This window comes from Phaseolus vulgaris, chromosome 3, assembly GCF_051622355.1.
Source record: "Phaseolus vulgaris cultivar YP4 chromosome 3, ASM5162235v1, whole genome shotgun sequence".
NCBI lineage: Eukaryota > Viridiplantae > Streptophyta > Magnoliopsida > Fabales > Fabaceae > Phaseolus > Phaseolus vulgaris.
The window spans coordinates 4,804,676-4,821,114 of NC_143500.1; the positions used below are offsets into that span (position 1 = coordinate 4,804,676).

At 32.5% G+C, this 16,439-nt stretch overlaps 1 protein-coding gene and 2 long non-coding RNA genes across 3 annotated transcripts; all 3 read left to right on the top strand.

Annotated features, from left to right (window-relative positions):
• Nucleotides 1-972: 972 nt before the first annotated feature.
• Nucleotides 973-2,449, top strand: LOC137806249 (allene oxide cyclase, chloroplastic). The gene is made up of 2 exons (XM_068606253.1): nt 973-1,488; nt 1,646-2,449. The coding sequence occupies exons 1-2, from the start codon at nt 1,248-1,250 to the stop codon at nt 2,167-2,169; spliced, it is 765 nt and encodes a 254-aa protein (XP_068462354.1). The 5' UTR covers nt 973-1,247; the 3' UTR covers nt 2,170-2,449.
• Nucleotides 2,450-7,479: 5,030 nt separating this feature from the next.
• On the top strand, nt 7,480-8,804 carry LOC150028634 (uncharacterized). The gene is made up of 3 exons (XR_016519687.1): nt 7,480-7,646; nt 7,798-7,872; nt 8,648-8,804. It is a non-coding gene; the product is annotated as an uncharacterized LOC150028634 (long non-coding RNA).
• A 4,933-nt stretch (nt 8,805-13,737) lies between these two features.
• On the top strand, nt 13,738-15,026 carry LOC150028635 (uncharacterized). Its single transcript, XR_016519385.1, has 3 exons — nt 13,738-13,920; nt 14,072-14,146; nt 14,969-15,026. It is a non-coding gene; the product is annotated as an uncharacterized LOC150028635 (long non-coding RNA).
• Nucleotides 15,027-16,439: the final 1,413 nt, after the last annotated feature.

Below are 16,439 nucleotides of genomic sequence, written 5' to 3' on the forward strand. Positions count from 1 at the left end.
CTGGATTATATAATCTGAAAATTACTCTATGGGGGTGACACGAGAAGGATAAAAGTGTATTTTATGTTGTGTATGGAGGTGGCAGAAGAAGATACGAAGGTGCAGGAAGAAATAGTCAATTATGGTACCTTTTAAACGTATGGAGGCTTCTTCTTCCTGCACCCCCACAATTTTCTAAATCTCGAAACTGGCCTTAATCTTTTATTTGAAAAAGGACACCATGGTCACCGGAAATAGGGATCTGGGAGTGTGCTACAGATTCATCAATCTGGAACTCAATATTTTTTTTCCAAATGAGGTGTTTCGGAAGCAATTTTTGCATAAATTATTGATTTCCAGAATGTTGAATCCAGAAGTCTGATTCTGTTACAGATTTGTGGATCCGGAATGCTTTTTTTTTGAATTATGGATTTCTGAATCCATAATAGATATTTCTGTTATGGATTGGTGGATCCAGAATGCTTTTTTTGAATGGTGGATTTTTGAAGGTGAAATGCATATTTTAAATTACGGATTGGTAGATTCGAAATTTTACCAGAAAGGGCTAATTCAAAATTTTTCTAGATTCCATAATCCATAATGCAAAAAAATAAATACAGGTGCATTTTAGGATTTTTAAAAAATAATTGGGACAATTTCGTCTTTGCATTACATTGTGGGGGTGCAGGAAAAAAAATGTAGGGGTGCAGGAAGAAACTGCCACGTATCGAATGGGAATTGGGTTGGAATATGTTAATACGAGCTTTACTATAAATTCCGTATATTGTTTAACAACAACTAATGACGACCAGCTTCGCATGAAACCAAAATTCTTTACATTTTGTTATATTTTTAACTAAAAGACAAAGCCAGGTGATGTGTCGTGTGATGTTTTACGTAAGGAATTTTATATATATTAAAATATAGAATAGCAGCCAAACGTGTGAAATGGTTTAAATTTTATTTTATATCTACTAGTAAATATTTTTTAGCAGATTAGTTTAGGAAGAAAGATCGCAGCAAATGCCTAAGTTTTTTTTATTTTATATTTGAGGAAAAGGATGAGGGAAAGAAAATTGATGTAGATGGTAAAAGGAAAAACTCCTAATTAGGGAAAAGAAAGCACCGTGGGCCTCATTTTTTAACCTTACCCTCCACTTTCGTTTCACACCTCCCAAAATACACCAACCCTGTAAAAGTTAAAACAATATTATTCTATAGAATTTTCCATTTATAAAGCTCCTTTGACGAGGCATTCATCACCATCAATGGCTTCCATGAGCTCTCTGAAAATGATTTCTTCCCTCAAACTCTCCCATTCAAGTTCTAGCACTACCCTTCAAACCCAAAAGAAAGTAGGTTCTAGTCTCTTTCAATCCCTCCCAACCAAAACTTTGAATTTCCCTGCTGCTCTTGTTGCTGCTACATCAAGAAGAAGTACTAACAACACCACAATCACTGCATTCTTCTTCAACAACCAAAAGCAGCATCAAGATTCTAAAAAACCAGGTAAGTGCTTTTCTGATCCCTTATGTATAAACAAATTTCAATGACATAGGTAAAAAATCACAAGTTTCCCTCTTAGTAACCTCTTTGAGTAGCATTTTGTAACCATAATTTGTAGAGAGCTAGCATTCCTCACAAACGATTTTGTTCATTTATGTAGCCAAAGTTCAAGAACTGTTTGTCTATGAGATCAATGAAAGGGACAGAGGCAGTCCAGCATTCCTGAGGCTAAGCCAGAAGCCTGTGAACTCTCTAGGAGATTTAGTGCCTTTCAGCAACAAGATATACTCTGGAAACTTGGAAAAGAGATTAGGGATAACTGCAGGCTTATGTGTGCTCATTCAGCATGTTCCTGAGAAAAAAGGTGACAGATATGAGGCCATTTACAGCTTCTACTTTGGAGACTATGGCCATATATCTGTGCAAGGAGCTTATCTCACATACCAAGACACATATCTGGCTGTTACAGGAGGCTCTGGAATCTTTGAAGGTGTGTCTGGACAAGTGAAACTCCATCAACTTGTGTTCCCATTCAAGTTGTTCTACACCTTCTACTTGAATGGTATTCCTGATTTGCCTGCTGATCTACTTGGGAAGCCTGTTGAACCTTCACCAAAAGTTGAGCCATCTCCAGCTGCTAAGGCTGCTGAGCCTCAAGCCTGCATACCAAACTTCACCAATTGATGATCCAACTCAGCCCTTTCCTTTTCCTTAAAACTTTAATTTTGCATTTGGTCCCAGAATAAAGTCTTGGTGTTGCATATTTTCTATATCATTGAATCTTCTATGTTGGACTAGAGGTTGCAGATGTATTAGGTGAAACATAATTGGAGTTTCATTTGTGCTCATAATTGGGGAGGCTAGTCTTGAAACAACAGTTTGATCATGAGTTCAAATTTGAAAACAAAATCTCTTTCTACATGTAAAGATACTACATACAATGATCCTTCTATATACTTTCAAATGCTGAGGAATCTTCTGACATCTATTACTTTTAGTTTTCTTTGCCTGAAGTTGTTAAGACTAAGGAATCACTATTTGAACAGAACATTGATTGGTATTTCAACCCTGTTTGCCATTAAATTAATCAAAGGTTTCATCTATCTTCTGTGAGCCTTATGGGATGAAATTGTCACTGCACCCTTTGATTGATAGTAACTGCAAATGCTAGAAAAATCATAGTCAAGTGAAGAAACGTGGTAGGTCACACTTTTAAATGTGGAGTGACATGTGGGTTGTGGCTGTGAAAAACAACTTCTATGAAAAGAGAAAGAAAAATGACATTGAAGATTTAAACATAGTTTATAGTTGACCATTTTATGTGGACAATTCAATCATGCTATAAAATTCATTTAAATAGGATCCAATGTAGGTGGTCTACAAATCATAAATTTTATTTAATATATAAGACTAGACAAATGGTTGATATCATCATCTATATTAATTGGAATCTCCTTTATCCTTTGTGGTGTGTTTGGTAGAACAGTGAGTGCAAGAATAGAAATGATACAAATAAATAGTTTTATTTTGTAACAAAGGGACCCATCAAATAAAAAACACTCTTTTGACATTCCTAAATAATAATATTTTAATAATATTTGTTTTGTTTTTAATTTAAAATTCTAATATATATTATTATATTATTATAATGGATTGTTAAGTGAATGTTATTTTTTTGGAAGAGTGTTAACAAAACTTTTTTTCTACAAATAAATATGTTTATTTTGTAAGAGATAAGAAAGAGAGTGAGTAAATCTTATTGGTATTTATTTATTCTATTTTCATCCATTTTTACTATTTCTTTTCTACTATTTTTTCGTTGGTATTATTCAATACTTCATTAATGTTTCTTTTTTCTTTTTTAAAGAAAAGAAAAAAAGTTATTTTCACTTTTCTCTAACACCACAAAACTCCTCACTTACCATTGGGCAAACATGTAAATGGAAATATATGTATCCTCATAGGTAGGTATAAAATAAACAACTAACCCAATAGCATTCTTGATTTTAGGAAGAAAATTTAAAAAAACCCTTAACCTCTACATTCATTCACTTATATTATTTTTCAACACCCAGAACTAAATTAATAAACGTTTATACAGAAATTAGGGATGACAATCCGGACTGGTTCGTCCTACATAAGTATGTCCCGCATTTGAGCTGCAAAATGTGAGTTGAGTTGGCCTGCATACTGATTGTACTGGCCTGCTCTGCATGAGGGTTGATCTGCGGACTTGCGAGTCTCGCGTAAGAAATACTTTTTTTAAAAAGTAATAGAAAAAAATTTAAATATAAATTTTGAATAAATTTAATTCTTTTTTTATTTAAATGAATTAGGTAATTGTTTTCCTAGAATTACTCTCACGACACATGCTTAATAAGATATGAGTAAAACTCTGCAATGTGGAATTCAAAAACTTTCGAGGTTATAGAATTTGGAAATTAAAATTTGTGTTTCAGATTACACAATCCATAATACAAATTTGTATTCCAGATTGTAGAATTTGGAATGGATAATTTTAGAATTTTTTAGAATGAATCTACATGAAGAAAATATGAGGATGCAGAAAGAAATTTCTAAATTTTTAAGTTATTCGAGTTATGCGAGTTAACCCACCCCACCTCGCAGTTGACCCGCACCAGATATGGATTATGCGGGATGGATCTAAACGGACCATCGGGTTGGAATAGATATGTCTAAATCTAGACATATTCCTTAGGTTCAATTTGAGTGTTTTCCTTTGAATTTTGCTTTAATTTATTTGCTTGTATTTATTTGAATCTCTTTGAATTTTGTCCTATAATATTTCAAGTGATGTTTTTTTCACTTCTAATAGTGTTTTTCTTTATTTTTCTTCTAACTCTTTGACTTGAAAAATATTTGAACTCTTCTCTTATATCTTAAAAGAATCTTACCTTTTCTAAAGATAACTTTCTAAAAAGTAACATTCTTGGAAGAATCTTTGGAGATTACTATTTCAAGAGACTTTAGAGAAGGAGAATGGAATTTTGAAGATTGAAAACATGTATACAAATTGAAATTGACATTTGGACGGAAACATTGTCAATTGAAACATGAAAAAAGGTAAACACAAAAGCGAGTTAGCAACGGAAAATTCCGTCACAAAATCTAAATTCCGTAGTCAATTTTCTTCACTAGATTTAACCATTTGTTGTTGTTATTTTACTTGTCACGGAATTTTATGTTTTGATTTTATTTTTTTTGTTAATTTGTATATTTTTTTATTGCTGTGTTGTCTTTGAAAAATATCTTTGGTGCAATTACATCTCTATAGTCCAATTTGTAATAGTTAAGCATTTTTATATTTGTGAAAGTGTGTTAAAGGAATCCAAGTATCACTTGTGATTTCATTTTTATTTAAGATTTTGTTTATTTGTATTTTTTTATTTAAGATATAAAAAAACTTGCAAAATTTATTTTGTTTCTTTTGAATTTTTAGGTCTCCGTGACAATTAGGTGTTAAATCTCTCTAACTTAATTGAATAGTTGACCTTTTCTTTGCTCTTTAGGACTCTTTGCACACAAACTAGGAAAAATTCTTTTTGATGTTTTATTTATAGGAAGTATTTGTAAAAGCAATCTATGGAATCTCTGGCTAGGAAAAACTTGACATTTAGTATAGTATCCACATGTGATCCACCTTTATTTTCTGTGAGTGAATTTGGAAAACTTTTAACACTTAGTCCTTGTAGAAATTTTTTTCTCTTAAAACGTTTTGTGAAAACCTTATACACTCAATTTTTTTGTGGGAAGTGAAAATATATTTCTTTGATAGAAAATGAGTGATCATTCCCATCCATCCAATGTCCATAGTAGTGTTCAGGACCCACAAGAAGATATAAATTTGAGAAATGAGGTGAAGAGACTAAATGAAAATGCATTAAAAAGAGGAAAAAATATTAATGGCATTAAAGGGATGTTTGCTCAACTAATAAAAATCAAGAAAAGGCAACAACAAACATAGTGAAGGGTCCAATACGAGAAGACATTACCATGACCCTCACTCCCAAAGATAAGGGGTGTTTAGTAGTCACCACCATTATCAACCTCCCCCAAGAAATCATGGGCACCATAACCCAAACTCTTCCTAAGGACCCTAAAGTAGGTCTTTCTCCCTTACATGAAAAGGATAAAGTTAAATAAATGAAAGAGCTTGTAATAAAAGGAATAAAATTTATAGTAGGAGAAAAAAAGTATATAAGAAGAGAAAAAGAGTTCAAAAAAAAGTGAAAGCTCTTATTAGAAAAAGAAGAAGAGCAAGACATGATTAAAAAAGTGGAGGAAGAAAAGAGAGAGAAGAAGAGAAGTTAAAGAAATCCAAAAAGGAAGAAGAGTCTCTCATAACACACTATACAAACAATGTTGAAGAAGAATCCCTAAAAAGGAATTGTAATACTTTGTACTCTTGTTCTCATTTAATTCATTATTCTAACTTTTTTCTCAAATTTTTATAGAAAATCACTTTGTTTTGTTGTTACATAGCATAAAGCAAGGGATAGAAAAACGTGAAGAAAAATACGATTTTAAAGTAAAGGCTCATAAATACGAATACACATCCTAACACAACTACAATCCTACGTACTTATAAAAAGACAACAAACTTATATTCTTTGTCTTTAATCTTTGTAAGCTAGAAAGAGAAATCTTGTAATATTTTTCACTCTATGAAGCTACACCCTTGTAAGCAAGTCTTCATTGTATATCCTCTTTATGAGAGATTTTTCTTAGGTTTACCTTATTTATTTTTAATTTAAGATAATAGTGGTAGTTAGGAATACTTGAAGTTCTTAGTCTTGGAATAAGATTAAGACAAGATATTTATAAGTTGCTCGCATGTGCCTTCAAAAGATATGTATGCTCTATTAAACTTCATTCTAGAACATGCATATGTACCTTTAAAGGTTACTCATGACTATCTCATTTATCGCCCTTTGAGACAAGGAACTAGTATTCTATTTTACAAATTCACTTTTGTATTTCTCAAGTATATTCATTAATTATTACTTCTAGCTACAACACTATGTTGTTTGTGTTATTATGAGAAAACCTTCTCAATAGCTAGGATATAAATTATTATCTTTCCTTGTTATAGAGAAAGATAAATTCATAAAGTGAAGGTTTTATAAATAAAAAATATTATCTTTATCATCTTATTAAATTCTTTAAGGATTTTGCACTATATGAAGTTTTATAAAAATATTTCATACAAAGAGCTTTTATATATAGATGTCTTGAATAAGATTATTGTAGCTTTCATGCAAATCTTTTGTCCTTGTGTTAATAAATTCTGTTAATGCTTTATTAGAGGTTAGTAGCATTTTATCTTACATTACTTGTCATGCAAAGGACAACTTTTTCTTTAAGCTTCATAGTAGTAGTGACATCACCAAATTGAACATACAATATCAAGATGAGATAACATACTGTGTCAAAATCATTATGAAAATCCATGAGTCAAGTTTAGTGAAGAGTATATAGTTTGTTATATTTATGTCTTCTTTTATGTACATGTTTTAATATCTACTTCTTTGTACTAGCATCTTATTATGGTTGTCTGTAGTATTTGCATGTGATCTAGATGTTCTTATTTTAAAAAGTATGATGATCTTTGTGTAGACTCATCTTATTTTCTTCAAGCATAAAAATTATTTTTTCTAATAATATGAAAAAAAAAACACTACAAGAAATTTTGAATTTACTGATAGAAAATTACTAACGGATAGGTATCTATCGGTAATTTCATTTTATCGACATATTTTATCAATAGATATGTACAACAAAAATTCCGTCCATAATTAAGCATTAATCAATATCCGTTTGTACAAAATCCATCAGACATATTAGCTAGTACTCTTACGCCAATTAATATTTTTCAATAGTATAATAATATTTGTTGATAATTGCCAACAATAATAATATCAATTATGTAACGGCACTTTTTTTATAAAAAGCAGAAACAGTGTGCCCACTATCACTTTCTTCTTCATTCTTCCAAACCACTTTCTCTCTCTCTCTCCAATTCTCTTCTCTCCCTCTCTCTTAATTTCTCTCCCAATCTTCATCTATTTTAGAATCTGATCATACCACGCTGTAGCAGAGGAGTTAAGGAACATTTCTACCCGATCAGATTTTCAAACAGAGTAAGTTCATTTTTACTCTAAATATCTTGTGTTCTCTGTTTTTCCTTAGGATTTAGTCATCAATTTTGGTGGGGTCAGTTGAGAAGTTTAATCCTCTCAACTTATTCTATTATATACTGAAATTTTGTTCTGTTTGGATAATTTGCATTAGGCCCGTAAATCTTGAAGCTTATCCAAACGGTGGGGAATAAAATTCTAAAAGTTGCTTGGAAAGCAAGCAATTGAGGTAAGGGAAGCTAAATTTAATTTTTAATAGCACCCTAGGATAGAAGATCTGAATGCGGAAGGGACGTGGTCCCAATATTGAATTTCTCTTACAAGGGTGTTATTTGTTTATATATTGTGTGTTTGTTTATATATTATTTAAATTTGTGGAAATATTGGGTTTTGATGATTTAGTATTAAAGTGTATTTTTTTTATGTCAAATAAACTTTTGAATATTGTGGATAAATTTTGAAATCATATTGTATGATGAAATGGTATGAAATTGAATTCATACATTTGGGATAATGTATGGACTGATGTTTGTTGTGTATTAAGTATTGATGCCTATGTGGTAACAGAGATCTCTGAGCTTCACTGATGATCTAAGTCACATAGACTAAGATATCAGGTGGTGAGAAGTTGATGGGGGAGTTCATGCACACCGTGACATATGAGATGCACGACTTGGGTTGTATTGAACTTACCCTGATCCTTTCTGTTGGATTCGCTGGTAATCTTTGGATCAGGTGTTAGTCTCTGGTAGGACTTACTTAATACGGGTCTTCCGGAAGACGTTGTTTGTTGAATATTCTGGATGTGTAGATCCATGTGAGATCTATGTGATTGTTTTAATGTTGGGATTTGAAGAAGATTGTGTAATTTGAGAAATTGATCATGTAACTTGGTTTTCTCTTTGGATTTAAGTGTGTATATTATAAAATTCTATTTTCAGTAGCTTACCCTTGCTTTTCTTGTTGTGTTTGAACTGCGATGACTGTACTATGTACACGAGCAGATGACCATACAGGTGCAGGAGAGCCTTAGAGGTTACAGAGTTTTATTTTGAGCTGTGGATATGTAAATATTTGTATTTCTATAAATCCTAATCATGTATTAGGAATGTTTTGAAAAACTCCAAGTTTGTATAGAAACTGGTAGAACTTTTATTGTAATAGTTATATGTAAATTATGGGGTGTTACATTTAATGGTATCAGAGCGGTTCATCCTTAGGATAACCTGAGGGTAGTGGGTTTATTTTGTTTCTTCTGCGTGTAGATTTTTGGTTACGTCTAGCCTCAAGACTTAGTTAAAAGTTTCTAATAAGATGTTTGACAAAGTTGTTTTTCTTGAAATCTTGTTGTGTTCGAGTCAAGTTAATTGTTATGAATAAAGATGAAAGTATTAAGAATGAAAAGAATCTTGATAGAGTGGTGAGGGTGCACACTCATGACTAGATCAAGATTATTTTCTATCTTAATTCTAAGTAGCTAGAGTACATTTTAGGGATAAGTTTTGATTGGTTTTTTACTTGTTTCGTATGATTATTTCTTTGAAGTTAATTTGTCTTAAAGATGTAGTTGAAAATTTTTAGTAATTTCTAATCCAATTCTTTATGTGCTTAGTAGATGGCACGTAGACCACCTACTCCTCCTCCACCAGTAGATATGCCCAACTTAGCTCGGGCAATAGAGATGATGGCAACAGCCTTGCAACAACAGAGTGCTACTATGGCACAACAGCATCAGGTCGCCCTTCATCAATTAGAAACAACTAGATTAGCAGCAGAAGCATCTCAGCTTCATCAACAACCCCATACCTTTAGTCTGGAGGATTTTCTGAGACACAATCCACCCAAATTTAATGGCAAGGTAAATCCAGATGGAGCAGACCAGTGGGTGAGAGACATAGAAAGAATCTTTGAAGCTACTCAATGCCCGGAAGAGAGAAAGTTATCCTATGCCATTTATGTACTAACTGAAGAAGCTGAATTCTGGTGGATAGGCATGAAGCAAATGATGGAAGACAAAGGAGAAGATGCCACTTGGGAGAACTTCAAAGTAAGATTCCTGGAGGAGTATTTTCCTGATAGTGTCAGGTATGCAAAAGAAATTGAATTCATGCAGCTGGAACAAGGAAATCTTTCAGTCACTGAATATGCTACTAGGTTCAAACACCTAGCTAGATTCTACACCCAGACCATGACTGAGGCTTGGAGATGTAGAAAATTTGAGTTTGGGTTGAAGCAAGAGCTTAAAGAAGTGGTGATTCCTATGTCCATTAGAGATTTTCCTGCTCTAGTGGAGAAAGCAAAACTAGTGGAGAGTTTGAAGAATAGTAGCAGACTTGTTAAGCCTCAAGTGGGAGGACCTTCTAAAAGCTTACCTAAATATGAAGATAGAAAGAAACCTTATTTCAGACCTCAATCTTATAGCAGTGGAAGACTCAGTTCTCAATCACCACCTAGTTTCATATGTTTTCGATGCGATGGGCCACATGTTGTTAGATTTTGCCCTCATCCAGTGTCAAATGTGACATGTGATAGATGTCACAGGTATGGTCATGCAACAAAAGACTGTCGTGTCCAATTGGGAGCTCCAAATTCTGGCGGAGTGCAGCAAGTACAACAAAATAGTAATAAAAAACCCAAAGCTGCTGGCAGAGTTTTTGCTATTAGTGGAGTTGAAGCTTCACAGTCTGATAGCCTTGTTAGAGGTATTTGTTCTATCCTTGGAACACAATTATCTGTATTGTTTGACTCTGGGGCAACCCATTCTTTTATATCTTTTGATTGTGCTAAGAAACTTAAGTTGCCAGTCCGAGAATTAGAATTTGAGTTGGTGGTATCTACACCAACAGAAGGTATTATAGTAACTTCTTCCATGTGTGTTGAGTTTCTAGTAATTATAAATGGGCAGAGATACAAGATCAACATGATTTGTATACCTCTAAAAGATTTGGAGGTTATCTTGGGAATGGATTGGTTGTCTGCTAATCATATCCTTATAGATTGTGGTCGGAAGAAGTTAATTTTCCCTAAGCAGGTTATCTCAGCTCATCAGTTTGAGAGAGAGATACAAGAAGGTGCAGAATGTTTTATGCTCTTGGCTTGTTCTATAGTTACTGATAAAGTACAAAAAGATATGTTTGTAGTTCAGGAGTTTATGGATGTATTTCCTGATGAGATTCCTGGACTTCCACGTAAAAGAGAGATAGAGTTTGCAATAGACTTGATTCCCGGAGCAGGCCCCGTGTCAATTTCTCCATATCGGATGGCACCAGCGGAGTTAGGTGAATTGAAGAAACAACTAGAAGACTTATTGGAGAAGCAATTCATTCGACCTAGTGTTTCTCCATGGGGAGCTCCAGTGCTATTAGTGAAGAAGAAAGATGGTTCGTCACGTCTATGCATAAATTACAGACAATTAAACAAGTTAACAATAAAGAATAAATATCCTCTTCCTAGAATTGATGACTTGATGGATCAGTTGCATGGGGCAGTTGTCTTTTCTAAGATAGATCTGCGCTCAGGTTATCACCAAATTCCAGTGAAAGCAGAAGATGTTCAGAAGACTGCTTTTAGATCAAGGTATGGTCACTATGAATTTCTGGTTATGCCATTTGGGGTGACTAATGCTCCAGCTATTTTCATGGATTATATGAATCGGATATTCAGACCTTTTCTTGATAAGTTTGTGGTAGTGTTCATCGATGACATCTTGATCTATTCTCGTACAAGGGAAGAACATGCAGAACATCTTAGAACCGTCCTGAACATTTTGAGAGAAAAACAGTTATATGCTAAACTTTCAAAATGTGACTTCTGGATGTCAGAAATACAATTTTTAGGACATATCATCTCTGCACAGGGAATATCAGTAGATCCTTCTAAAGTGGAGGTTGTACTTCAGTGGGAACGTCCTAAAACAGTTACAGAAATTAGAAGTTTTGTCGGGTTAGCAGGATATTACAGGAGATTTATAGAAGGCTTTTCTAAAATAGTGGCTCCTTTGACCCAATTGCCTAGAAAGGATTATCCTTTTGCATGGACTGAACAATGTGAGAAAAGCTTTGAAGAGTTGAAAAAAAGGTTGACTAATGCTCCTGTATTGACAATCCCTGATACCAATCAGTCTTTTGAAGTTTTCTGTGATGCTTCCTATCAGGGATTGGGTTGTGTTCTGATGCAGAATAAGAAAGTTGTTGCCTATGCTTCTCGTCAGTTAAAGGTGCATGAAAGAAATTATCCAACTCATGATCTAGAATTGGCAGCAGTTGTCTTTGCTTTAAAAATATGGAGACATTTTCTTTACGGAGTTAGTTTTAATGTGTTCAGTTATCATAAAAGTTTGAAGTATTTGTTTGATCAAAAGGAGTTAAATATGAGGCAAAGGAGATGGATTGAATTTTTAAAAGACTATGATTTCCAGCTAATATATCATCCTGGGAAGGCAAATGTTGTTGCAGATGCGTTGAGTCGTAAAAAGATACAAATGTCGTCACTTATGATTAGAGAGCTAGCATTGATTGAAGATTTCAGGAGTATGAATTTGGAGGTTTCCATGTCTTCAAATTGCATTAGTTGTAATACACTTGTCATGACTAATGAATTTCTGGAGAAGGTGAAAGAGAAGCAGTTGGAAGATTCAAAATTGAAGAATTTCATGGGCTTATTAAATACTGACAAAGCTAAATACTTCTCTTTAGGAGTGGATGGTATTTTGAGGTTCAGAAATAGAATATGCATACCAGAGGATAATGAACTAAAGCAAACAGTGTTATCTGAAGGTCATAAAAGCAAACTCAGTTTACACCCAGGGATGACCAAGATGTATCAAGATCTCAAGAAGTCTTATTGGTGGCATGGCATGAAGAATGATGTGGCCAAGTTTGTAACTGCTTGCTTGACTTGTCAAAAATCAAAGATTGAACATCAACGACCTGGAGGCATGTTAACTCAGTTAGACATTCCAGTGTGGAAGTGGGATAGTATCTCAATGGATTTTGTTACCCACTTACCACGTACTTTGAGGAAGCATGACTCTGTTTGGGTCATAGTGGACAGGTTGACAAAGACGACACACTTCCTACCTATAGACCTGAGAATCTCTATGCGGAAGTTGGCCCAGATTTACATAGATGAAATAGTCAGATTGCATGGTGTACCTTCTAGCATAGTTTCAGATAGAGATCCCAGATTCACCTCCAGATTCTGGCAAACACTTCAAGAAGCTTTGGGGACTAAACTCAGACTTAGTTCAGCATATCATCCTCAGACTGATGGACAATCAGAGAGAACTATCCAGTCCTTAGAGGATTTGCTTAGGACTTGTGTGTTAGATCATTTGGGCAGTTGGGATGAAATTCTACCATTGGTAGAGTTCACTTACAATAACAGTTACCAAGCTAGCATAGGAATGGCTCCTTTCGAGGCATTGTATGGAAGAAAGTGCAGGACACCTTTGTGTTGGTTTCAGGATGGTGAAAGTGTGTTAATTGGACCAGAATTAATACAACAAACCAATGAGAAAGTCAAAATGATTCAGGAAAGATTGAAAACATCTCTTAGCAGGCAAAAATCTTATGCAGATCAAAGAAGAAGACCTTTAGAATTCTCTGCGGGTGAGCATGTCTTTTTTAGAGTTACACCGTTCACTGGTGTAGGAAGAGCACTCAAATCCAAGAAATTGACTCCTAAGTTCATAGGACCTTATCAAATTCTCAGGAGAATAGGCCCTGTGGCTTATGAAATTGCTTTGCCTCCTCCTTTAGCTAACATTCACAATATTTTTCATGTATCCCAGCTACGAAAGTATGTACCTGATCCTAGCCACATTCTAGAGTCTGATTCCATTCAGGTCAAAGAAAATTTGTCATTTGAAGTGAAGCCAATCAAAATTTTAGATTCACAAGTGAAACAACTTCGTGGAAGAAGTATTCCCATGGTGAAAGTATTGTGGGACCTCACCTCTGGAGATTCCACTTGGGAAATTGAAGAGGTGATACGAGCATCATACCCTAATCTCTTTCTTGGTAAGTTTATTTTCGAGGACGAAAATTTTTGTAGTTGGAGATAATGTAACGACACTTTTTTTATAAAAAGCAGAAACAGTGTGCCCACTATCACTTTCTTCTTCATTCTTCCAAACCACTTTCTCTCTCTCTCCAATTCTCTTCTCTCCCTCTCTCTTAATTTCTCTCCCAATCTTCATCTATTTTAGAATCTGATCATACCACGCTGTAGCAGAGGAGTTAAGGAACATTTCTACCCGATCAGATTTTCAAACAGAGTAAGTTCATTTTTACTCTAAATATCCTGTGTTCTCTGTTTTTCCTTAGGATTTAGTCATCAATTTTTGTGGGGTCAGTTGAGAAGTTTAATCCTCTCAACTTATTCTATTATATACTGAAATTTTGTTCTGTTTGGATAATTTGCATTAGGCCCGTAAATCTTGAAGCTTATCCAAATGGTGGGGAATAAAATTCTAAAAGTTGCTTGGAAAGCAAGCAATTGAGGTAAGGGAAGCTAAATTTAATTTTTAATAGCACCCTAGGATAGAAGATCTGAATGCGGAAGGGACGTGGTCCCAATATTGAATTTCTCTTACAAAGGTGTTATTTGTTTATATATTGTGTGTTTGTTTATATATTATTTAAATTTGTGGAAATATTGGGTTTTGATGATTTAGTATTAAAGTGTATTTTTTTTATGTCAAATAAACTTTTGAATATTGTGGATAACTTTTGAAATAATATTGTATGACGAAATGGTATGAAATTAAATTCATACATTTGGGATAATGTATGGACTGATGTTTGTTGTGTATTAAGTATTGATGTCGGGATAATGTATGGACTAATGTTTGTTGTGTATTAAGTATTGATGCCTATGTGGTAACAGAGATCTCCGAGCTTCACTGATGATCTAAGTCACATAGACTAAGATATCAGGTGGTGAGAAGCTGATGGGGGAGTTCATGCACACTGTGACATATGAGATGCACGGCTTGGGTTGTATTGAACTTACCCTGATCCTTTCTGTTGGATTCGCTGGTAATCTTTGGATCAGGTGTTAGTCTCTGGTAGGACTTACTTAATACGGGTCTTCCGGAAGACGTTGTTTGTTGAATATTCTGGATGTGTAGATCCATGTGAGATCTATGTGATTGTTTTAATGTTGGGATTTGAAGAAGATTGTGTAATTTGAGAAATTGATCATGTAACTTGGTTTTCTCTTTGGATTTAAGTGTGTATATTATAAAATTCTATTTTCAGTAGCTTACCCTTGCTTTTCTTGTTGTGTTTGAACTGCGATGACTGTACTATGTACACGAGCAGATGACCATACAGGTGCAGGAGAGCCTTAGAGGTTACAGAGTTTTATTTTGAGCTGTGGATATGTAAATATCTGTATTTCTATAAATCCTAATCATGTATTAGGAATGTTTTGAAAAACTTCAAGTTTGTATAGAAACTGGTAAAACTTTTATTGTAATAGTTATATGTAAATTATGGGGTGTTACAAATTCAAATAGTAAAATATTGATAATAAGAATAATAATATAAAACTAAAACTAATAATAATAAAAAAAAATCTGATAATAATAATAATCATATTAATTTTTTTAATTTTAATAATAATTTTTTTCTAATAATAACACTAATAATTTATTTTATATAGATATATAATAAAATGAAAATATTAATTTAATAATTTGATGTAATAAAAATAATAATGATAATAATAATATTAATAATATTAATATTAATATTAGTCATTTATGATAATAATAATAATAAAAATAATTTTATTTTATATTTAGTATATATGAAAATGAAAATATTATTTTAATAATTTGATATAATAATAATAATTATTATAAAATATTAATTAAATAATTTGATAGATAACATTATTATTATTAATATTAGTACTACAAATATTTTTATTAATGATTGTCAATATTTTTAATATTATTATTAATATTACTATTACTAATACTACTATTACTAATAATATTATTAATAATGATAATAATAATATTAATAATAATATTATAAAAAGAAGAATAAAATCAAAAGATGATCAAATTTTTTTATGTAGTGGTTATGAGTTATATATCTATTAATAAAACTTGTATTTGAATCTCTGTTCCAGTCAAATGTTAATAATAATAATAATAATAATTTAATAAATAAATAATAAAATATTACTAGGACTTACCAATAATTTTTTTGGTAAATTTATCTACATCTTATGAATGAATTCTTAACTATCATTTTTCTGAAAAAAATACAATTGTCGATTTTTTTTTACCTTTAACAAATTTGACTGTAGGTGATATTGTATTTTTTTATAATAACATAATTAAATTATCAAAATTCAATATTATCTATTATGATTAAAATAAAATAATCTTAATATATAAATCATATTAACATTACCACCTTCTAGCTCTTAACATTACACATAAGAAAGATTCAAGTATATCCAAAATATAAAATATTATTTTTTCTGTAGGAAGGTTAATCCTAGAAGATCATGTTCATCAACATCCATTGCTTCTGCTACACAAGAATAATAATTATTATATACAATAAAAACTTCATTCTCATATTATTATATACCACTTAATAATCTGTCTTATCATGACACATTAATAAATAACTTGGTGATAAAAAAAAATACAAATTAATAAAATTCAAGCAATCAGTGTGCTAAAAAAGAATAACATAAAGGGGAAAAGAAAAATAGATGGATGATAAAAAGTACTTTTAGAATGGAGTAAAAATATACTTTTGAGCTTGA

Coding starts and splice junctions, on each gene's coding strand:
- LOC137806249 (XM_068606253.1), top strand. CDS start 1,248: ATGGCTTCCATGAGCTCTCTGAAAATGATTTCTTCCCTCAAACTCTCC. Junction 1,489..1,645: donor TCAAGATTCTAAAAAACCAG/GTAAGTGCTTTT, acceptor TCATTTATGTAG/CCAAAGTTCAAGAACTGTTT.